Below are 25,306 nucleotides of genomic sequence, written 5' to 3'. Positions count from 1 at the left end.
CTCCTATGTCCATAGTGCAAGTGGAGATGAATTAAGAGAAACTGCTGCCCCGATGGTTTTACTGTGTCGGAGAGCATTTGTGTCCTGGCCCGGTGTCCCAAACATATTCAATGCATTGTTGTGTAATTTGTCTCATTGGCGGTATCAGGAATCTGTTACCAGGAGGCTTCTGATCAAGGAGGTGTGAAGCTGGTTACAAACCCACTTGAAGAGATCTTAGCTCCTGCAAGTCGAAGCTGCTTCTCCTGCCCGTTGCCTCTTATCTCCAGAGCCCGTGCTCACAGTGAGGGGTCAGGAGAGGGAAGCAGCAAGCGGGAAAGTCGGGAATGGGAGAGTCGACAAGAGGGTGGGTTGAGAGCGGAAGAGGCTGCTCCAAAATGGTGTTGGAATGCTTGTGTTAATGCAAGAAGTGTTACAAATAAGGTTGATGAGCTGCAGGTACAAGTTGCCACATAAGGAGTGGCTCTAACAGACACCTGGCTTGTACATGGGTAAGGGTGGGAACTAAACATTCCTGATTACAATGCATTTTTGAGGGATAAGGAAGAGACAAAATTCAGTGGTAGGTGTCACTACTGATTATAATATTACAGTCTGACAGAGGAATGAGATAATAGCTTTCAAAGACAGTATCTGGTTTAGTATTCAAGTAGGAAGGCAAATGGTATGTCATCCTTTATTGCAAAGGGATTGGAGTATGAGTAAAAACATCTTGATGCAATTAAGTTGGACTTTAGTGTGACCACACGTGGAGATTTGGTTTCTTTACCCAAGGGAAGGATATACTTTCCCTTGAGGGAATGCATTGAAGGTTCATTAGATTGATTCCTAGAATGAGAAAATTGTCTTATGAGGAATGATTGAGTAAACTAGGTCTTGTGTCAGCTGTGGTAGCACTTTCGCCTGTCGAGTCACGAGGTTCCTGGTTCAAGTTCAACTGCAGTGTTCAGGGAGTGCTGCACTGTTGGATGTGCCATCTTTCGATGAGGTGTTAAACTCAGGCCCCATTTGCCCCCTCAGGGAGAAAAGATCCCATGGCATTATTCTGAAGAAGGGCAAAGAAGTTATCCCATGCCCTGGCCAAAATTGATCTTTCAATCAACATTATAAAAAGCATATTTTGCACTCTTTCTCACATTACAGTTTGAGAGAGTTTGCTGTGTGCAAATTGGCTCCAGTGTTTCTTACATTAAAGCAGTGACAGCATTTCAAAAGTACTTCATTGAGCAGTGCAGTTCTTTGAGCTGTCTGGTGCTTGTGAAAAGCTCTACGTAAAAATTAAGTTTCTCTTTTTTAATATGACCTAGAAGGTGATCCATTTGATGACACATAAACTCCTAAGGGATTTGTTAGATGCTGGGAGGATGTTTACCCTGACTGGCAAGTCTAGAAGGAGAAGCCATGGTCTCAATAAGTCAGCCATTTAGGCCCGCGATGAGACATTTCTTCACTGGGTTTTGAATTTTTGCAGCTCTTTTCCCCATAGATCTGTGGATGCTCAGTCATTGAGTCTATGCAGGACAGAGATTGCTGGTTTTTGAGTACTAAGGGAATCGAGGAATATGCTGGTAGTGTAGGAAAGTAGAGTTGAGGTTGATGATCAGCTGTGATCATCTTCAATGGTGGGACAGGCCAGATGGTCTGCTCCTGCTTCTATTTCTCATAACATTTAACAGGGATGGTTGATGGAAGGTGTGCCGTAGATGTATATATGGACTTTCAGAAGGCATTTGATAAAGTACTGCATAACAGACTTATTCAAATTATAGGAAATGATATTAAAGGAATGGGGATAACATGGGTATGAAATTGGTTAATGGATAAGAGATGGAGAGTAATGGTGAATGGATGTTTTTCTGACAGGCTGGAAGTATACAGTGTGTTCTCCCAAAAGTATGTATTAGGAACATTGCTTTTCTCATATAAATGACCTGGACTTGGATGATCATGCACAATGTAATAAATAGTGAGAAGGATAGTAGTAGTCTTCAAGAGAACATAGACAGTTTAGTGCAATAGGCAGACATGTGGCAGCTGCAATTTAATGCAGGTAAGTGTGAAATGATGCACTTTGGGGGAAACAACAAGGAGAGGAATTGTAATTGAGTGGGCAACAAGGTAGCAGATGGAATATAGAGTACACAAATGGGTAGCAAGTGGAGTATGATGTGGGGAATTGTAATTATCATTTTGATAGTAAGAATAGAACAGAATATTTTTTAAAAGGTGTGATTGTTATAAATATTGATGTTTAGAAGGACTTGGGTGTATTCATAGAAGGAACACAAAAAATTAGCATACAGGCACAACATGGTGACCAAGGCTGCAAACTGAATATCCAAGGGTACTCGATATTTAGGAAGGGCAGGCAAAAAGGAAAAGGAGGTGGCATGTTAGTTAAGGATGAAATCAGTGCAATAGTGAGAGAGAACATTGGCTCAGAAAATCTAGATGTGGAATCAATCTGGGTGGAGCTAAGAAGCAACAAGGAGCAGAAAGCATTAGTGGGTGTTGTCTATAGTCCTCCAAGCAGTAGTGGTAAGGTAGGGGACAGTATTAAACAGGAAATTAGAGATGCATGTAACAAGGGTTCCACAGTAATCATGGGTGATCTTAATCTACATATAGACTGGGCAAACCAAATTACAAGTAATACTGTGGTGGATGAATTCCTGGAGCGTGTACGACAGTTTTTTTAGACCAACTAGTGGACAGGTTATCCTAGATTTGGTTTTGCGCAATGAGAAGGTGTTCATTAATCTTGTTGTGCAGGGTCCTTTAGGGAACAGTGACCATAACATGATAGAATTCTTCCTTGGGTTGGAAAGTGACGTAATCCAATCCGACACTAGGGTCCTGAATCTAAACAAAGGAAACTGCAAAGATATGAGGTGTGAATTGGCGAAGATAGATGGGGGAACTTCATTAAAAGGCATGATGTTGGATAGGAAATGGCTAATATTCAAGGAACGAATATATGCAGAGAGAATCTAACCACCGCCCCTTGACATTCACTGGCGTTACCATTGCTGGATCCCTCACTATCAACATCCTGGGGGGGTTACCATTGACCAGCAACTGAACTGGACTAACCATATAAATACTGGTCTACAAGAGCAGGTCAGAGGCTAGGAATCCTGTGGCGAGTAACTCACCTCCTGACTCCCCAAAGCCTGTCCACCATCTACAAGGCACAAGTCAGGAGTGTGATGGAATACTTCACACTTGCCTGTATGAGTGCAGCTCCCACAACACTCAAGAAGCTTGACACCGTCCAGGACAAAGCAGCCCACTTGATTGGTACCCTATCCACAAACATTCACTCCCTCCATGAACAGTGGCAGCAGTGTGTAGCATCTACAGGATGCACTGCAGGAACTCTTCAAAGCTTCTTAGGCAGCACCTTCCAAACTCATGACCGCTACCATCTAGAAGGATAAGGGCAGCAGATACATGAGAGCACCACTACCTGGAATCGAACCCCACCTCCCCCAAGACACTCACCATCCTGAATTATATTGTTGTTTGTTCACTGTTGCTGGTTTAAAACCCTGGAACTCCCTCCCTAACACCACTGTGTGTCTGCCTACACCACGGGGACTGTAGCGGTTCAAAAAGGCAGCTCACCACCAGCTTCTTGAGAGCAAGCGTTGTCTTTTGCACTGTGCTGGGCTCCCCCATCATTGAGGATGGGGATATTTGTGGAGCCGCCTCCCCCAGTGAGTTCTTCAATTGTCCACCATTCACAGTGACAGGACTGCAAATCTTTGATCTGATCTGTTTGTTGTGGGATTGCTTCACCAGGTTGACACCTCATTTGTGATATGCCTGGTGCTGCTCCTGGCATGTCCTCCTGCACTCTTCATTGAATCAGGGTTGATCACCTGGTTTGATGGTAATGGTAGAGTGGGGGTTATGCCGGGCCATGAGGTTGCAGATTGTGTTTGAGTACAATTCTGCTGCTGCTGATGGCCCACAGTGCCTCATGGATGCCTAGTTTTGAATTGCTAGATCTGTTTGAAATCTATCCCATTTAGCACAGTTGTAGCGCCACACAACATGATGGAGGGTATCCTCAATATGAGGACAGGACTTTGTCTCCACAAGGACTGTGCGGTGGTCACTCCTACCAATACTGTCATGGACAGATACATCTGTGACTGGTAGATTGGCGACGGTGAGGTCAAGTATGTTTTTCCCTCTTGGTTCCTTCACCACCTGCCACAGACCCCAGCCTAGCTTTAAGACTCGGCCAGCTCGGTCTGTAGTGGTGCTACCAAGCCACTCTTGATGGACATTGAAGTCCCCTGCCCAGAGTAAATTCTACGCCCTTGCTACTCTCAGTGCTTCCTCCGAGTGGTGTTCAACATGGAGGAGCACTGATTCATCAGCTGAGGGTGGGGGATGGTAGGTGGTAATCAGCAGGAGGTTTCCTTGCCCATGTTTGACCTGATGCCATGAGCCTTCATGGGGTCCAGAGTCGATGTTGAGAACTTCCACGGCAACTCCCTCCCGACTGTATACCACTGTGCCACCACCTCTGCTGGATCTGTCCTGTCGGTGGGGCAGGACATTCCCAGGGATGGTGATGGTGGTATCTGGGACATGATCTATAAGGTATGATTTCACGAGTGTGACTATGTCAGGCTGTTGCTTGACTAGTCTGTGGGACAGCCTAAAGACAATTTTGGCACAAACCTACCCTCCAGATGTTAATAAGGAGGACTACAGGGTCGACAGGGCTGGGTGTGCCGTTGTCATTTCCGGTGCCTAGGTCAATGGCGAGTGATCTGGCTGCTTTCATTCCTTTTTGTAGACTTCGTAGGGGTTTGCTACACCTGAATGACTTTCTAGGCCATTTCATGGGGCACTTAAGAGTGAACCACATTGCTATGGGTCTGGAGTCACACGTAGGCTAGACCAGATAAGGACAGCAGATTTCCTTCCCTAAAGGACATTAGTGAACCAGATGGTTCACCATGAAACAATCGACAGTGGTTTCATGGTCACTAACTGAGTCTAGCTTTTTAAATTCCTGATTTCTTATCAGAATTTAAATTCCACCAGCTGCCGAGGGCGCATTCAAACCCCTGTTCCTAGATCAATTGCCCGGGCCTCTAGATTACTAGTCCAGTGACATTACCACTACACCACTGCCACTCCCTCTCTTCCTTGGGCCCTACCCTATCTGTGTGCCAAGGTTTTTTGAGAGTCGTCCGCGAGTTTTTGAGATATATTGTTTACAGACTGGCATACAGGTGAAAATATTACCTCCGCCACTGAAGGTGTACAGAGCTAATTAGGAAAGCAAATGACATTCTGCCCTTTATTGCAAGGGGATTGGAGTATGGGATTAAGGAAGTCTTGATACAGTGTTAAGGTCTTTGGTGAGACCACATCTAGAATACCGTGTGCAGTTTTAGTCCTCATATTTAAGGAAGGATGTACTTGCACTAGAGATGGTACAGAGAAGGTTTACAAGATTGGTTCCTGGAATGAGAGGGTTATCCTATGATGAGAGGCTGAGTAAATTGGGCCTATACTGTCTGGAGTTTAAAAGGATGAGAGTTGAACTTGTTGAAACATACAAGGTTCTGAAGGGGCTTGACAGGGTAGACAAAGGTTGTTTCCCCTGGCTGGGAGGTCTAGAACCTGGAGGCACAGCCTCAGGATAAGGAGCATTTAGGCATGAGATGAGGAGAAATTTCTTCTCTCAAAGGGTGTGAATCTTTAGCATTCTCAACCTCAGAGGGTTGTGGATATTCCATCATTGAATATATTTACGACTGTGATAGTCAGATTTTTGGTGTCTCAGAGAATCGAGGGATATGGGGAGTGGGCGAAAAGTGGAGTTGAAGCAAGACATCAGCCATGAATGTGTTGAATGGCCGAGCAAGTTTGGGGCTAAATGGTGTACTCCTCCTTTTCCTTATGTTTTCAATCTATGCTGTTTTGAAGGGTTGCAAGAGCAGAGAGCACTGGGGGGCGAGTATTCATAAGTTGTTTAAGGTGGCAAGTTTATAAAGCAGTTAAGAAAGTGTCTGATTTACTTGGCTTTGTAATTAGGGGTGTTGAATACTCCCAACAACACTCGAGAAGCTTGACACCATCCAGGACAAAGCCTATTTTATTGGCACCCCATCCACAAACATTCACTCCTTCCACACAGTGGCAGCAGTGTGTACCATCTACTGTACAGCAGGAGCTCGCCAAGGTGCCTTAGACAGATGGGAGAAGAGACTTTAAGATTTCTACCAAAAGTGTGAAAATATGCTTCCTGTTTGTTCCTGGATGGCCGAACTTCAGTTTGTAAGAATTTGCCCCCCTTGTTCTGAATTCTCCCAGAGAAACTTTTTTCATATCAATTGCATTGAATCCTTTTAATCCTTGGATCAGATCACCCGTCAATGTTCTATAATAGTGGGAATACAAGTAAAATTTAACCCCCTAAGATCAGGTATCATCTCTCATATCTAATGGCAGAGAATGAATATTCTGCTCTTCCATTAGTTTTTCAGCTGTCTGGGAGAGCTGTGCTAATCAAATGAACAGTGATTGCAAAGGACTGAAGTCCTCGTATTTTTGGTTGTCTGCAAAATGGTAGTGCTCCCAACTTTGCAAGGCGTGCCAATATTATGAAAGATAAGATGCCCTTTCCCCAATATATCTATGGAAAAGGTGACGTGCACGCAATCTCCAGTAGGACACTTTGCTCAGCCCTAGCACGTCATGAGAAGCACTTCTGAAAGAGCAAAGGTTATGCCCTACGTGCCACACATCAAATCTTGTACCAAGTGAAGTAGAAGTCAACTTTAAAAAATCTGATCCACTGATCTGCCTTGTTCCAAATTATTAAGAGGCATTTGCAAATTTTCAGTTACTTTGTGGTGAGAGACAGTTAATTGGTAAAAACACTTAAACATCCATCATTTTCATAACCAAAGAGCAGGTCAATAATGTCAGGACGCATAGCACACGATACATGTCTTGCTGACATCATTCTTGCACTGCACAGCATGTCTGGACTCCATTTTCAGCTGGTAATAAAAAGTAACGTTGTACAATTTGCATGTTTAAGGTAACCTGGCTTGCTTTTTTAAGTACTGCTGCAAGGTCTTATACTCTACATAGTATGAGAAATATCACTCTTTCATTTTTGGTTAGAAGACAAAAAGTGCACTGTCACTGTTATCAAACTGACAGTCCCGTACAGGCTGAGTTGAACCAAAGGCCGAATTGGGTCACACATCGAGCCATTCAAATATCAGGGCCGAGGGCACAGCGACAGAGGGAAAAAAAACAGCCTGGAGTTTGAGCACGGTACAGAGTTTCAAAAAAAATTCAACAAGGACCGAACACCAGGACAGGCAGTAGCGTAAGTTGGAAGTAAAAATTTAATTTACTTATGACTTAAACTAGATCAACTAATTAGTTAAAAATCAAAGTTGATCAAAAATAAAAACTTTAATTAATAAAACAACCCAGCCTATCAAATCTTTCCTCGTGGCTGAAGTTCTCCAATCCTGGCAACATCCTCATTTCCTCTGTACCCTCTCTAGTGATCAGATCCTTACTGTGGCCAGAACTAGACACAGTACTCTAGATTCAGCCCAACTATATTCTATATAGTTCTAGCATAACCCCTCTGCTTTTAGACTCTATGCCTCAGTCAATAAAGGAAAACATGTAGATAAGATGGCATACTACATGTACCTTCAGGGATCTGCAGACAAGCACTCCAAGATCCCTCTGTTCCTTCTCAGTACCCTACCATTTATTGTGTATTCCATGGCTTTGCTTGCCTTCCACAAATGCATGACCTCTCACTTCTCCAGGATGAATTCCATTGGCCACTTTTCTACCCACCTAAACAGTCCATTGATATATTGCTGCAGTCAACAGCTCACTTCATCATCAACCACATGGCCAATTTTTATATCTGCAAACAGGCTTCATTTGAACCACGCTGAGACCAGTGCCCTGGCGAATCGTATCACTAGGGTTGTAGATAGGGCTTTAAACTAATTAGTGCGGGAGAGGGTTCAATTGAAGGGAAGTTTAGAAAATCAAAAATAAACGAGAGCAGAGGTGCAGCGTAGTGAAGAGGCAAACGATAAAGTGTGACAGGGAGGGACAGAAAATATAAGCAGAACAGTGCAGCAGAAATTAGAACCAGAATGAGTAATTATGGTAAAAAGTCAAAGCTTAAGGCTCTTTATCTGATTGCACACAGCATTTATAACAAGATAGATGAGTTGACAGCACAAATAGAAATAAATGGATATAACTTGATAGCTATTACAGAGACATGGTTGCAGTTGACCAAGACTGGGAACTCAATATTCAATGGTATTCTAGAAAAATAGGCAAAAAGGAAAAGGAGGTGAGGCAGCTTTGTTAATAAAGGAAGGTATCAGTGCAGTGGTGAGTGGTGATATAGGTGCAATAGCTCGTGATGTGGAATCAGTTTGGATAGATATAAGGAATAGCAAGGGGAAGAAGTCACGGGTTGGAGTCGTCTATAGGCCCCCGAAGAGTTGCCTCACTGTAGGACAAAGTATAAATTGGGAAATAATGCAGGTGTGTAAGAAGAGCGCTACAGTTGTCATGGGTAATTTCAATCTGCATATTGACTGGGCAAATCAGATTGGCAGGGGTAACATGGAAGATGAATTTGTCGAATGCATCAGGGATTATTTCTTAGAGCACTACGTTGCAGAACCTACCCGGGAACAGGCTATTTTAGATCTAGTAATGTGTAATGAGGTAGGATTAAAAAGAGATCTTGTAGTTAAGGATCCTTTACGGGGTAGCAATCACAACATGGTAGAATTTCAAATTCGGTTTGAGAGCGAGCACATCAGATCTCAAACCAGTGTATTCAACTTAAATAAGGGCAATTAGAGGTATGAAGAAAGAATTGTCTAAAGCAGGCTGGGAAAATAGACTAAAGGGAAGGCCAGTGGATGAGCAGTGGCAGACATTTAAGCAGATAATCCATAACACTCAGCAAAAATTTATTCCAGTCAAAAAGATGGACTTGATGAGAAGGATGAACCAGCTGTGGTTAACAAAGGCAAGCAAGGAGAGTATCCAATCAAATACTAAGGCATACAAAGCAGCGAAAACTGATGCTAAGCCAGAGGATTGGGAATTTTTTAGGAACCAGCAACGGACGACTAAAAAGCTTATAGAGAGAGAGAATGTTGATTATGAAAGTAAATTGGCAGGAAATATAAAAACAGCAAGAGCTTCTACAGGTGAATAAAGAGTAGCTAAAGTGAGCGGGGGACCCTTGGAGGATGCGACTGGAGAATTGATAACGGGGAACAGGGAAATGGCAGATAATTTAAACCAATATTTTACATTGGTCTTCACGGTGGAGGACATTATAAACATTCCAAAGATATCAGATAAGCAAGGAGCTAATGGGAGGAAAGATCTTGTAACAGCCTTTCTCACAAGGGGCAAAGTATTTGACAAATTAATGGGACTAAAGGCAGACAAGTTGCCAGGACCTGATGGCCTGCATCCAATGGTTTTAAAGGAAGTGACTGCAGAGCTAGTGGAGGTATTGGTCGAAATATTCCAGAACTCACCGGATTCCGGGAGGGTCCCAGCAGATTGGAAAACTGCTAATGTGACGCCCTTGTTCAAGAAGGGAGGGAGACAAAAAGCAGGAAACTACAGGTCAGTCAGCCTAACATCTCTTGTTAGGAAAATCCTGGAGTCCATTATTAAGGAAGAAATAGCCGGTCACTTAGAAAAGCTTAACACAATCAAACAGAGTCAATATGGTTTTGTGAAAGGGAAATCATGTTTGACAAATTTGTTAGAGTTCTTTGAGGATATAACAAGCAGAGTTGATAAAGGGGAACTGTAGATGTAGTGTATTTGGATTTCCAGAAGTCATTCGATAAGGTGCCACATAAAAGGTTATTCCACAAAATAGGAGCTCATGGTATTAGGGGTAATGTATTAGCGTGGATTGATGATTGGTTAACACACAGAAAACAGAGAGTCAGGATTAATGGGTCTTTTTCAGATTGGAAAGACGTAACTAGTGGAGTGCCACAAGGATCAGTCATATTGCCTCAATTATTACTATCTATATTAATGACTTGGAGGAGGGGGCAGAGTGTAATGTATCCAAATTTGCTGCTGATACAAAAATAGGTGGGAGGGCATGTTGTGATGAGGGCATAAGGAATCTGCAAGGAGGTATAGACAGGTTGAGTGAGTGGGCAAAAACTTAGTAGATGGAGTTTAATGTAGGAAAGGTGAGGTCATGCACTTTGGTAGGAAAAATCAAAATGGATATTATAATAAAATGCAGCACAGAGGGATCTGGGTGTTCTTGTGCATGAAACATAAAAGGTTGACATGCAGGTACAGCTAGTAATTAAGAAGGCAAATTGAATGTTGGCCTGTATTGCTAGGGGTTTGGAGTTTACAAATAGGGGAGTCTTGTTACAACTGTACAGGGTGTTGGTGAGGCCGCACCTGGAGTTCTGTGTACAGTTTTGGACTCCGTATTTAAGAAAGGATATACTGGCATTGGAGGCAGCTCAAAAGAGTTTCACTGGGCTGATTCCTGGGATGAAGGGATTGACTTATCAAGAACAGCTAAACAGGTTAGGCCTTTATTCGTTTAGAGTTTAGAAGAATGAGGGGTGATCTTATTGAAACATACAAGATTCTGAGGGGCTTGACAGGGTAGATAGTGAAAAGATGTTCCCACTCGCGGGGGAATCTTGAACTAGGGGACATAGTTACAGAATAAGGGGGCACTCTGTTAAAACTAGGATGTGAAGGAATTTCTTCACTGAGGGTAATGAATGCCTGGAATTCTCTACCTCAGAGCTGAGGAGGCTAGATCATTGGAAGTATTTAAGATAGATTTTTAAAATATCGGGGAGCTCAAGGCTATGAGGAGCTGGCACGAAAGAGAAGTTGAGGCCTGGAGCAGATCAGCCATGATCTTACTGAATGGCGGGGCAGGCTTGAGGGGCTTGAATGGCCACCTGCTCCTATTTCTTATGTTCTTAATCGATCCGGCTTGTAGTCCGGTAACACAACCACTACACTACCATACACCTTTACCATACAAGTTGTACACTGCACTTAATTCTAGTCTTACCTCCTTGTTTCCACATTTTGGTTCTCAGAATAATAGTTTTGGAACCTATTCCTCTGCCCCTCAAAAAAAAAGGCATGGCTAGTAAGTTTCAGCCTTCTATGTTTTATTACTGTTGTTAATACTCTAAACTCAAGGGAAATAAACCAAGTTTATGCAACATGTCCTCATAACATTCCCCTCTACACCCTTATTTCATTCTGGTGAATCTGCTTCAAGGCCTTTATTTTCCCTGAGGTCGATGTACAAAATTTAACACAAGTATACATTTTTGTGGTACAGTACTTTGAACCATGGAAAAGTTATGGTGCAGAAAGAGGCCCTTCAGTCCAACATGTCTGCGCTGGCCAAAAAGAGAAGAAACTAGTTGCTCATTTTAATGCCAGTTTCTAGCACCTGGCCCGTAGCCTTGCAGATTACAGCACTTCCGATGCAGATCCAGGTACCTTTTTTAAATGAGTTGAGCGTTTCAGCATCATCCACCAACTTAGGCAGTGAATTCCAGACACCCACCACCCTCTGGGTGAAAAAGTTTTTCCTCATGTGCCCCCTAATCCTTCTACCAATCACCATAAATCTATGCCCCCTGGTAATTGGCCTCTCAGTAAGGGGAAGCAAGTTTTTCCTGTCCACCCCTCTCGGCCCCTCATAATTTTGTACGCCTGAATTAGGTCACCCCTTAGCTACCTCTGTTCTAAGGAAAACAACCCCAGCCTATCCAATCTCTCCTCATAGCTACAATTTTCAAGCCCCGGCAACATTCCTGTAAATCTCCTCTGTACTCTCTCCAGAGCAATTATGTCCTTCCTCTAATTTGGCGACCAGAACTGTGTACACAATTCCAGCTGTGGCCTAAGCAGTGTTTTATACAGTTCCATCATTACATCCCTGCTTTTGTATTCAATATCTCACCCAATAAAGGAAAGCATTTCATATGCTTTCTTGACCACCACCTCTACCTGCCCTGACACCTTCAAGAACCTGTGGACATGCATTCCAAGGTCTCACACCTATCTCAACCCCTCTCAAAAGCTTCCCTTTTTTTGAGTATTCCCTTACTTTATTTGCCCTCCCCGGATGCATTACCTCAAACTTTTCTGGATTGAATTCCATTTGCTACTTGTCCACCCGCTCAACCAAACCATTGATATCATTCTGGAGTCGGCAGCTGTCCTCTTCGCTATCAACTACACGATCAATGTTTGTGTCATCAATGAATTTCCCAATCATGCCTCCCACACTTAAGCCTAAATCCTTAATATATGCAACAAACAGCATGGGCCCCAATACTGAACCCTGTGGGACACCATTGGAAACTCTTTTCCATTTGCAAAAACACCCATCGACCATTACCCTTTGTTTCATGTCACTGAGCCAATTTTGGATCCAACCCGCTACCTTCCCCTGTATCCCATGAGATCTCACTTTCCTGACCAGTCTGCCATGTGGGACTTTGTCAGATTCCTTTCTGAAATCCATGTAGACAGCATCTACTGCATTACCCTCATCAATCCTCCTTGTTACTTCCTCAAAAAATTATAATAAGTTAGTAAGAAATGATCTTTCCCTAACAAAACCATGCTGACTATCCCTGATCAATCCATGCCTTTCTAAGTGACAGTTTATCCTGTCTCTCAGAATTGTTACCAATAATTTGCCCACCACCAGACTGACTGGCCTATAATTTTCTGGCCTATCCCTCGCAACCTTTTTAAATAATGGTACAATGTTCACGGACCTCGCCTTTATGTAGTGAGGGTTGGAAAATTATTCTCAGGGTACCTGCTATTTCCTCCCTGACTTCCTTCAACAGGCTGGGAAACAAACAATCTGGCCCTGGTGATTTATCCACCTTCAAGGATGCCAGTTCCCCAGTACTTCCTCTCACTATGCTTATTGTATCTAATATTTCACACTCCTCCTCTTTAACTAGAATCCTGCATCATCCCTCTCCTTAGTGAAAACAGAGACAAAGTACTCATTGAGAACCTTGCCCACATCTTCTGCATCAACCCACAAGTTATGCACATCTTTGATAGGCCCTACCTTTTCCTTAGTTGTTCTCTTGCTCATAATGTCCTGGTAAAACATCTTAGGATTTTCTTTGATTTTACTTGCCAATATTTTGTCGTATCCTCTTTTTGCTTTCCTAATTTCCATTTTTATTTCACCCTGAACTTTCTATGCTCATCTAGGCTTTCTACAGTATTAAGTCTTTTGTGGCTGTCATAAACTTTCCTTTTCTGCTTTATCTTGGCCTGTATGTTTCTGGATAACCAAGGGGCTCTAGATTTGGCAGTATCACCCTTTTCCTTTGGGGATATGTCTACATTGTGCCTGTAGAATCTCGCCTTTGAATGCCTCCCACTGATTTGACATAGTTATTCCTTCTAATAGCTGTATCCAATCCACTCGCCAGTTCACCTCTCAGCTTCGTAAAATTTGTCTTCCCCAGTTTAGAACTTTTACCCCTGTTCTATCTATGTCCTTTTCCATAATAATGATAAATTTAACTATATCATCGTAACTATCTCCAAAATGGTCTCCACTGCTACTTCATCCACTTGCCCAGCTTCATTTCCCAAGACTAAATCTAGAATTGTGCCCCCTCTCGTTGGACTTGTTAGGCGCTGGCTAAAAAAGTTCTCTTGAATGCAGTTCAAGAATTTTGCATCCTCTTCCCCTTCATACTGTTCATATCCCAATTGATATTAGGGTAGTAGAAGTCCCTAACAATTACTGCCCTATTGTTTTTGCACTCAGAAATCTGTCTACATATTTGCTCTCCTAACTCCCTTCCACTATTTAGTGTCTAACCAGTGCATTCTGAAGCCTTAACATTGTTTCTGTTAAATTAGATTCTACAGTTGGTCATTAGCAGGTCAAGATTGAGACACTAGCTCATCATGCCTGTGCTGTCTCTGAAAAGAGCTATCCAATTTACTCTCCCAATCCAGCTTTCTCCCCCATAACCCTGAAAATTGGTTTGCTTCAAAGTACATGTTGAATTGCCTTTTGAAAGTTAATTTGGAATCTGATTCCACCACACTTTCAGATCATGTGTTCCAGATCTTAATCTTTTGTGTGAAAAAAAATTTCACTTCCCTTGAGTTCTTTTGTTATGGCCACTAGTTACTTACTCACTTGCCAGAGGAAACAGAGCAAGTACAGAGAAACTATCAAAGCCCCTCAATTTTGAATACCCCTCTGAGATTTCCCATCAACCTCTCCGGTGTAAGGAGAACAACCCTAGCTTCTCCAGTCTCTCCAGATAACTGAAGACCCTCATCCCTGGTACCATTCTAGTAAACTTCCTCGGTATTCTCTCCAAAGCCATGGCATCCTTCCTAAAGTGTGATGCCCAGAGTTGTTTATACTCCAGCCAAGGCCAAATCATTAATTTGCAAAGTTTTAGCATGACTCCCCCCCCTCCCCCCCTTTTTTTTATTAAAAATTCATTCATGGGATGTTAGCGCGCTGGCTAGACCGACATTTATTGCCCATCCATCATTGTCCTAGAGAAGGTGATGGTGAGCTGCTTTCTTAAACCGCTGCAGTCCATGAGGTGTAGGTATACCCACACTGCTAATGGGGAAGGAGTTCCATAAATTTTGACCCAGTGACAGTGAAGGAATGGCAATATATTTCCAAGTTCGGATGGTGAATGGCTTGGAGGGGAACTTTCAGGTGCTAGTGTTCCTATCTGTCTGCTAAAACTAGACTAGACTGCCATCTCTGAGTGGACGTGAAAAACTCTCAGCACTATTTGAAGAATAACAGGGGAGTTATCACCAGTGTCTTGATCAACATATATCCCTTGACCAACATCAGTGAAGCAGATTGTGGTCATTATTGTATTACTGTTTGTGGGATCTTTTCTGCAAATTTACTGCTGCATTTCCTACATTACAACCATGACTATACTTTAGAAGTATTTCATTGTCTGTGTAGCACTTTGGGACACCCTGAGGTTATTTTCTTTATTTCAGATAGCTGGTATAGGCATGATGGTCAAAATGATCATAATCTGTGCTGTAAAATTGTATGGTTCTGTATTGTTCAATTTAGGTCTCACTGTCTTTTGATGTTGTTAATCTGTGATGCCTACAAAATCCTAGGTTTACATGGGTGGAGTAGACAGCGTTTGTCACAAGCAGCAAGAATTGGTGAAGAGGACAATGGAATGTAGGTGGAGGCTCGCTGAAGCCCAGCAGAGACTTTGCGATTTGGAACTGCACAATTCTGAATCTTTGGAACAAGAGCGGGCCAAAGCACAGACTGAATTCTGGGAGCTTAAACAGAAAGAAGATGAATGGAGACAGAAGGAGGAAGAGCTGATCTGGAATGAGCGGCTAAGTTCATGGAACATTGATACAGACAGTAAAGAAGGGTTTAATAAGGTACAGTATATGTTTCCGGCATTAATTGCAGTAAAAGAAGCATGATAACAAAGTAGTTATGTCACTAGACTAATAATCTAGAGAACTCTAATTCAAATTCTAGCTCATGGCAGCTTGAGAATAGAAAGTGGCAGGAAAATCTCAGCAGGTCTGGCAGTATCAGTGGAGGGTGTCCAATATGACTCTCCTTCGGGTTCACTATCTTCAATAAGCTTCAATACATCAGTATCTTGGAGACCAGACATTGAAATACATGAAGGGTGTAAAGTTGTGGCTCTTGCCCACTTATAGGACAGATCAAGTTGAGGCTTGTCAGTCCTGCTGACACTGAAAATTTATTTTTGCAAACGTGGAATCTCGTTCCTTCAGATATTAATATTTTCAAAATGTCCTACCATTTTATAAAACATCCCAAAGTGCTTCACTGCGGCATTGTAAAACAAAATAAGACTATGAACTACATACAGGGATATTAGATCAGGTGATCGAAAGCTTGGTCCAGGAGGTATGTTTTAAGGAGTTTTATAAAGGAGAAAAGCGAATTAGAGAGATGTCAGGAGGGAATTCCAGGACCTGGGGTCTGGACAACTGGAGGCATGGCTACCAATCGAAGATACTCAAGGTCAGAATTAGATGAGTGCAGATACCTTACAGGGTTATGGAGTTGGAGGAGCTTAGAGACAAACAAAACCACAAAGGGATTTGAAAACAGGGAAGAGAAGATTAAAATCACAGTTTTGCTTGATGGGGAGCAAATATAGGTCAGTAGGCACAGAGCTGATAGGTGAATGGGACTTCGTCCAAGTTAAGACGTGAGCAGCAGAGTTTTGGATGACTTCAAGTTTATGGAGGGTAAATATGGGAGACCAGCCAGCAATGTATTAGAATAGTCAAGTATAGAGGTAATAAAGGCATAATTGATGGTTTCAACAGAAAATGAGTTAGATGATGTCAGAGGTGGAAATAGACGGTCTTAGTGATGGCATGAATAATTTGTTGGAAGCTCATCTCGGGATCAAATATGACACCAAGATTGTGAACAGACTGGTTTAGCCTGACTGTTGCCAGAGAGAGGGATGGAGTCTGTAGCAAGAGACCAGAGTTTGGAGTGGGTACTGAAAGCAGTGGCTTGCGTGTTCCCAATATTGGAGGAAATTCCTGCTCATCCAGTGCTGGATATCAGATAAGCAGCCTGGTGATTCAGCAACAGTGGAGGAATCGAGAGAGGTGGTGGTGAGGTAGAGGTGGGCATCATCAGCATATTTATGAAAGCTAATGCTGGCTTTGGATGATGTCGCTAGGCACAGCACCTGGATGATAAATAGAAGGGGATCAAGGATAGATCACTGGGGGACACCAGAGGTAACGGTGCAGGAGCAGAAAGAGAAGACATTGCAGTGTTTCCCTAAATACGATTAGATAGATAAGAATGGAATCGGGTGAGAGCAGTCTTAACCAGCTGTACGATAGTGGAGAGACATTGTAGGACGATAGTGTAGTGAATTGTGTCAAAGGCTGTGGATAAGTCAAGAAGGATGAAGGATAGTTTACCTTTGTCACAGTCACATAGGATGCAATTTGTGACTTTGATTTTGCATTGAACTAAATATTCTAACTTGCATTTCCTGGTTTAGACTCTGCATGTCGGAATAAGGATGTTTGAATCTCTGGTTGAAGGGAGACACTGCTGTTTGCACAGTTCACACAGGTCCCAGATCTGCAGTAGAGGGCACTACATGCTTTTGACTTTGATATGAGTTAAGATTCTGCCCAATTAACATCTAAAATACAAAACAAGCAAAATACTGCAGATGTTGGAAATCTGAAATTAAAACAGAAAATGCTGTAAATACTCAGCAGATTTGGCAGCATCTGTGGAGTGGAGTGAGAAAGAGTTAACGTTTCAAGTCAAGGACCTTTCCTCAGAACTAAGAACAGTCCTTGACCTGAAACGTTAACTCTGCAGCCACATATTTTAAATGTTAAACATTGTAAATGTCTTGTTGGTGGCAGTCAGTGCAGCAGCTCAAGTGGCATTAGTCGGTCCAAATTCCCCTCCAGAAATAGGCCAGATGGGTAAATCCTGACCAGTCTCTAGAAGTGTTCCCAAACCAAGTTTGCATCTGATTTCTTGTGCACATGAACTGCTGATGTGGCTTTTCTTGCTATGTTTCCACTTAGGTTATTCTTGTAGTCCTCTGACATTATGCTTCTAAATTTCTCACAACATACTGTCAGTCTTTGCACCGCCCTTGAAGATCTTAGTTATTTGCCATCCACAGGCACCTTTTTTACCAAATCTCAAGGCTCCTATCTTCCTTCAGTTTTCACACTAGAAATTGTCATATCCTCTAACTTCAGCTTCCACCTGTCATCTTTTAGCTTCAGTTTCCACCCAAATTTCCCCTGATTTCTGCACCTTCTATACCCTCCACATCAAATCCCTCCTCGATACCTCCTTAACTTTGGGACCACAGAAATCTCTCACGAATGAGGTAATTTCCATTTTCTCCCCAGTTCCTGTGCCTGCCCCTGCCCCCTTTTCTTTTACCCTTTGGCGGTGGGTGCAGGGTGGGGTGAGTGTAGAGGGTTGAAAGCTAAAACCAGGGCACTCATAATTATGAAATTCCTAATTCTTCAGTTATGTTTTCAGATGTTTTCTCTCTGCTTTGCTTTGTCTCATTGTCGGCAGTGTCTTTGCCTCCTGTAATCTAGCTTTGCCTCCACTTGTGATGCTTTCATCTGTAGATTTATTTTATCTGTTCATAGGATGTGGGCATCACTGGCAAGGCCAGCATTTATTACCCATCCCTAGTTGCTATCATAAGCTACTTTCTTGAACCCCTGGATTACCTCTATTTCTAATATGTAATTTATTTCTCCTATTACAAAGACAGACACAAAATATTTGTTCAACATCTCTGCTAGTTCATCATCCCCCATGATAATTTCTTCTGCTTCTGCTGCTAAGGGATCAATGCTTATTTTGGCTACTGTGCTTCCTTTCTATACACTCGTAAAAGTTCTTATCGTATTTGTTTTCCTGGCTAGTTTACTCTCTTCCCTTTTGATCAATGTTTTAATTGCCTTTTGCTTACTAAAACTCTCCCAATCCTCAGCTTCCCTAATATTCTTTGCTCATTCTAAGCCTCTTCTTTTAACCTAATGTCTTCCTTAATAAGCCATGGATGGACCTTTGTCACTGAGTTTTTGTTTTTCAGTGGAATGTATTTTTGTTGAACATTTTGATTTTTTAAAAAATGTCTCCTACTGTTTATTTACCTCTGTGCCTTTTAGTCTACTTACCCAATTAACCTTATCCAGCTGTCCCCTCACGCTTATGTAATTGGCGTGGTTTTAGTTTAATATTCTTGTATGGGACTGGAGTATGTTGCTCTGAAACTTAATATGGTATTCAATTGTATTATGATCACTTTTTCCCCAGCGGATCTTTGAGATTTCTAATTAAACCTGTCTCATTGCACAATTCTAGATCACAACATATTGTTTTAGGAAACTATCTCAAACAAATTCTGCAAACTCATCTTCCAGACTACCTTTGCTAATTTGAATTGACCAGTCTATGTGGAGTACCCCAAGGTTATGAAATTGCTTTTGTTACAAGCCCCAATTATTTCTTGCTTAATGCTCTGCCCAACCATATAAACTACTGTTGAGGTCTATGAACTACTTCTGCCAGCATTTTCTGACCATTGTTATTCTAAATTTCCACCCGTTCTGATCTTATTTCCTGAACTTCTGAACCAAGATCCTTTCTTACTACTTTCCTATGTTTTCTTTTACTATCAGGGCTGCTACTCCTTTTCCATACTGCATGTCTTTTTCAAAATATGTACCCTGGAATATTTATTCCCTAAACTTGACCACCTTGTGACCATGTCTCTGTAATGATGGTTAGATTGAAACAACTTATTTCTATTTGTGCTCCTAGTTCATCTCTTAAGAATGCTTTGTGCATTCAGATAAGAGCCTTTAATTTTATTTTTTACTACTATTCCTTGCATGGACCTTTATTCTCTGATGTACTGGGTTTCATTTTTAAAAAACTGTCTGTTCCTTCATGTCCCCATTCTGCTTGTCTTTACCCAAATCGCTACACTTCTCCATTGCCTTGAGTTTTCCCTTTCAATTTATTGATCTCTCTTCTCTTGAACCACCTACACCCCCAAAGCCCCTTCTGAGGGCAGTTAAGAGACAACTGAATTGCTGTGAGTCTGGAGTCACTTGTAGGCCAGACTGGGTAAGACTGAATTTCCTTCCCCAAAGAACACTAGTGAACCGGATAAATTTTTAACAATCTGGCAGGTTCATGATCATTACTGAGACCAGTTTTTTATTCCAGATTTATTTAATTCATTGAATCAAAATTCCCCCAGTTCTCATGGTGGGGTTTTTAACTTGTCTCCAGAGCATTAGTCCAGGCCTCTGGATTGGTACTAATTCAGTAATATTATCATTATGCAATATATCTCCCATTTCTCTTCTTCCCCCAAAAAAATAACCACTTGTAGAAACTAAAATCCATGGGCCATAAATGTCCATAAGATCATTAACTTGAATAGATCAAGCTAGTACCAATAAAGGTGAACAATAAAGTAGCAGTAATGTTTTTGAGTTGATCGCCTGTGCTTTACTCCCGACCACTTTGAACGTATGTTCCAGAACTAGGTAGGATATTAGGTGGCTCTTTTCCCAGGGAACAATTGCCTGCTCGTTTGTTGAACATTGATTCACTGAATTCCTCCAAAGTAGAGCTTGACCTGTTTCTTGCCTGTGGTGGAGATCTCCTGGTATAAGTGGTTGATTCAGTTTCATCAGTGCACTAGTTATGATCACCTTCCAAATATCACAACCCCACCCCCCTCAGCCCAACCCCAACCCCAACTGACCTGAATTTTTAACTTTGTTTTTGTTTCTCCCAGGCTGTTTTTGTACTCTGCCTCTATTTATAAAGCTAAGTATGTGTTTTTGTTTTAACAGCCTTAAAAGCTTCTTGTGACTTTGATAGCTCTGAACACAGTTTCACAAATTCTCCACTGCCCCCTCCCCTCCCCACCCTGCACCCATCTCAATCAAATTATTTTTGACATGGACTAACCCTTCTGGAAGATATACAGTACTTGCAGGACAGAGTGGGAGTGCGGTGATTGAGCGTGTAACTATGCATAGAAACTATTATTCCTGTGTAATGTTTTTCTTCGGTTTCCTCACTACGTGGCAATATTCCTTGTTAGACCTCAGTTAAGAATGCAGCTTTCAGGTTTAGTCTCCTTGCATGTGGGTAATAGTGTGGATTTGGAAAGAGTGCTGAGGGCAGCCACATGAATAATTCCTAGTTTTAAAGCCTGTTTATTAATGGATTTTTCTTCTTTGTATGAAGTTCTGAGCAAAGTCTGCAGTCCTTAAAACCGATCCTGATGTGAGGAGACAAGTAGCTTGTGAAAATCTGAAAACTGGGGGAGAAGTGGATTTTTTAAAAACTGTTGATCTTTCTCTTTTCTTAGAGTGTGATCAACAAAAACATAAAGTGTAAAGAAGTAGAAGAAGATGGGAAAAATATAACATTTGCACAGAAGTATAACCAACAGATCAGGCACTTTGGTAAGTAGACAGCTCTTTAGGACAAGCTGAGGTACATATACAGATTCGTAAATAAATACATATTCGTAAAATAATTCATAAAAAATAACCAATGGGCTGTGAGTGTGGTACAGTGCAGCCTCCCTTGAACTGGCAATGTGTTCACACTGCATGTTTTGTAGTCTTGAAAGTTTTAACTAAATTTTACTTGAAAGTAAATTTTTGACATGGCAATAGAAACAAGTAATTCAGGGAATAATTGCACTGATATCTATAATTTGCAAAATAAGCCCAAATAAGCACTGGCTTCTTTGTAAATCTGGAAAGAAATGCAAGTCAAGTCACTAATCAGTGAAAATACTATTAACTATTTTGAACTGTGCTGTGTGAATTTGGTTCTCTCTCCCACCCTTGCACATTAAATTGGTAACAAAACAATGGAATAATGTACTTATCATAAGTTGCATCTTACAAAGATATTAACTTATAGACATTTAACAAATTATTTGTACTGTACTTTGGAATAATGGGATTTGTATTTGCTATTATTTTTTGCCTGCATTTGTTCCCAATACACAGACGTACCAATTTTAAAACACTCATCCTCTTGTTCAAATCCTTATGTGGCCCTGCCTTTCCCTATCCCTGTTGTCACCTCCAGCCCTACAAACCTCTTGAGAACTCTGCGATTCCCCACTCTGACCTGTTGTGCATACCTAACTTCCTTTGCTCCACCATTGATGGCTTTGCATTCAGGCATCCGTGTCCTAAGCACTGGAATTCCCTTCCCAAACCACCACTCTGCTCCATCCCTCCCCTCAAGATTTTCCTTGAAACCTACCTGTTTCACCAAGTATTTAATTACCTGACTTCTTGACTCTACTTATGTCAAAGGTAGTAGCAGTTAAAATATGCACTCGAGTTGCTTTATGGTGGGCTTGTGAGCGAGCAAGTTGATTGTTCTTGAACACCTGTTTGACCAGTTTGTTTTGTACTGCTCCTCATTGGTGCACTTCCCACTGGTGCACTCCTATGTTACAGGGCCGATCGATAAGCAGGTTGTAATTTATCGCAGATTTCTCTTTTCCACTCCCTACCCTTCCATTACATACAATCATCTTAAGTGTAGTTATGGCTATTTAGCAAAACTAACTTCAACTGTAAATTGTGAAAAATCCTAATGACAACTATAGGACATTGTGGAAATTGTTGTAAAGTTATGTTACTAGACATAATCCAGAGGACCGAATAATAAGCCAGGGCAGCTTAGCCATTTGAATGCAGTTTTAAAAAAATAATAAATTGATAATTTAAAAAGCTGATATCAGTAAAACCATGACCATGAAACTGGCTGAATGTCCTTTTAGGGAAGGAAACTTGCTGCTTTTACCCCAGTGAATCCTGTGGTGACACTTAACTGCCCTCTGAAGTGGCCCAGCAAGCCACTCAGTTGGATCACCAACCAGGGATGGGCAATAAATTCTGGTGCTGCCATTTTCTCATAAGTGCGAATTTATCTGCAGGAATATTCAGTATTTAGAAAATGAAGCGATTGTTTTGAAAATAGCACTGCATTATTTAGCTGTAGTCTTTTATACTTTTGGCTGTGGAATTTGATTAATTGTACTTCCATTTGCTGCTACTGTATAATAATGTAATGGGAGGGATTAACCACTGCAAAATAAACACTTGGCTTATGTTGTGTCATAGTTTTTAAGTTTGAGAATAAGTTCTGTAAAACTTTTTCTTCCTCTCTCGTTGTAGGTATGTTGAAACGATGGATTGATAGTCAGAGATATTTGTCAGACCACCCTCACCTCGTTTGTCAAGAGACTGCTAATTACCTAATAAAATGGTGTTTCCATTTAAAAGAGGAGGAGGTAGGCCAAAGACAAAAAGTAACTTGAACAAAGTAGGTTTAACCATGTTTCCATGAACTTTACTTATTTTTGTATAGTGCGAGTTGGTGACGAATTTTTGTCAGTACAACTGAATATGCATTTTGAACAATGAAGCAAAATAACATACTGCAAATGCTAGAGAGATGAAACAAAAACAGAAAATGCTGGAAACATTCAGGAGGTCAGGAAGCATCTGTGGGGAGGAACAGATTTGATGATTTTTCATCGACTGAATGATTGTTCAGGAACTTTTTTTTTGAATTGAGTGCCAGTCTGTCAAGGGCAATGGCATTTAGAAAGTACTGCATTATTTAGCTGAATTGTAAGAAATTAAGGTAACTGAAGTGCACTCAACTGCAGTAAATTCAGTAACCATTTATTCTGGTACAATTGAAATCTATTCCACTGATGACTAATGCTTAAATAGTATTTTAGAAGTTTTGCAGTAATAATTGAACACTCACAGTTTGAAGTGATTCAAATTGAGTTGCTATGTTGATTTGTTTATGGATAATGGATATCTGCTGACATCCAGTCTGCAAGACTGATTGTTGATCATATGTGATGTGGTTGGGGTATGGTGAACTGTAGCACAAATACCTTTTGATCTATGATAGCAAACATGCCTTAGACTTGAGAATAAATGTAAATTCAGGCAGGCAATGCATCTGGTGTGAAATGCCATGATGGGAGCATTGGATAAGGAACAGAGATAGAGGTCATTGTGCTTGACTTAGCTGTTGATTTTCTTTTGAAGCATCATCTTTTAAAAAAAAATTAAACTTTCCTCTAGTTCCAATTTTCCTCCTTCCGCTGAATGTTTTATAGCATTTTGTGTGACTAATTCATGTCCCAAATTACAAAATTGTGATATGTTTTATTTAATTACATATTATAGAAAAAAACAACTTATTTTCTGAACTGGCTCATAGTGAAATGAATACTTTTATCTCTCAACCACTGTTAAGAACAAAGGCAAAGTTGTCCTTGAGAGTTCATGCCAGATTATTTCATCTGGTACTGGATCAAAAGAGGTATTGCGTCATTATTTCATGACTATTACAGGTATTCTGTTTGCCAAAGGATGATGAAAGCAGATTCAATAGTAACTTTCAAAAGGGAATTGGGTATAAATGTTAAAATAAACATTTGCAGGAAAGAGCAGATGAATGAGACCAATTGGCTAGCTCTTTCATAGATTTGGTAGAAGCATGATGGACTGAATGGCCTCCTGTGCTGTATGATTCTATGAACACCATTCTTTAAGGTGTTACATTGATAAAGCAATTGTCACCTTGAGCAATTCCGAAGGGGTGCGGGGAGAGATACAGAGCAGGAACAAAAGGAAGTTTTACGGGAACATCAAGGGGATGCTGTGTTTGAAAACTGTTGAAAGGAGGGAGCGAGTTAACAAGGAAAACTCATTTTTGGAAGAAAATTCCAAAAGGGCTGAGGCGTAATGGGTGAGAGATCAGTGTGCTGGTGGAGCAGAGGGAGTGGAGAATAAGCAGTGAAGTGGAGTCAGAAGGGTGGCTGAAGATGGGCAGTGTCCCTCACAAGTGGACCCCAGACCATATGCTACCCTTTCCTGTTTGGTCTGCAAACTGACAACAGTTACTGGTGTGTGGCCACTGCTGTGCGTTAGCAGCTATGTAAACCTACGGGTGAGAGCTGGTTTGAGTATCAAGGATCAGGTGCAATTATCATTCCAGTGGCTGACTCCTCCAAAACTACTCTCGGACTATTTCTGACACACACAGACCCCACACACCACCCCTCAGGAGCTCAAGGATGCCATGATTGTTGACTTATACAAAGGAAAAGAACAAAAATCTGTGTGTGACAACCTCCAAAGAATCTCTCTGCTTGTGATAGCTGGTAAGATTCTCACAAAAATTCTACTCAACAGACTAGTAAGCCACTTAGCAAAATATGCACTGACAGGAAATCAAAGTGGATCATGAAAGGCAACTTGACATGACCTTCACCCTTCAGCAAAGACAAAAGAAATGCTGTGAACAACAGGGCTCTACTGTGCCTTTGACCTGGCAAAGGCCGTTGACACAGTAGATGGGCCTTAGGGAAAGTCTTGCCAAACGTGGATGCCCTAATAGAGCAGTAAATCTCTGACGCACCAGTACCACGATGGAATGACAGCCAGAGTTGCTGACTGTGGTGAATACATTGATCCCTTTGATCTAACAAATGTTGTGAAGCAGGGTTATGTCATGGCACATGCGCTCTTCAGTATATTCTTTGCTATGCTT

At 41.5% G+C, this 25,306-nt stretch overlaps 1 protein-coding gene across 3 annotated transcripts in view; it reads left to right on the top strand.

Annotated features, from left to right (window-relative positions):
- LOC144698536 (hsp90 co-chaperone Cdc37-like 1) overlaps positions 1 to 25,306 on the top strand; it is a 37,333-nt gene that overhangs the window by 2,198 nt on the left and 9,829 nt on the right. For 2 of the 3 annotated variants that reach the window (XM_078570472.1, XM_078570477.1), the window contains exons 2-4: positions 15,256 to 15,537; positions 21,063 to 21,159; positions 22,903 to 23,018. In XM_078570472.1, the coding sequence (XP_078426598.1) occupies positions 15,256 to 15,537; positions 21,063 to 21,159; positions 22,903 to 23,018 (495 nt within the window). Of the gene's footprint in view, positions 1 to 7,164; positions 7,376 to 15,255; positions 15,538 to 21,062; positions 21,160 to 22,902; positions 23,019 to 25,306 lie in introns of all 3 variants that reach the window. The other variant, XM_078570483.1, reaches the window with a different exon arrangement.

The sequence above is a fragment of the Cetorhinus maximus genome, chromosome 2 (genome assembly GCF_964194155.1).
Source record: "Cetorhinus maximus chromosome 2, sCetMax3.hap1.1, whole genome shotgun sequence".
NCBI lineage: Eukaryota > Metazoa > Chordata > Chondrichthyes > Lamniformes > Cetorhinidae > Cetorhinus > Cetorhinus maximus.
This window is presented reverse-complemented; position numbering and strand designations above follow the sequence as displayed.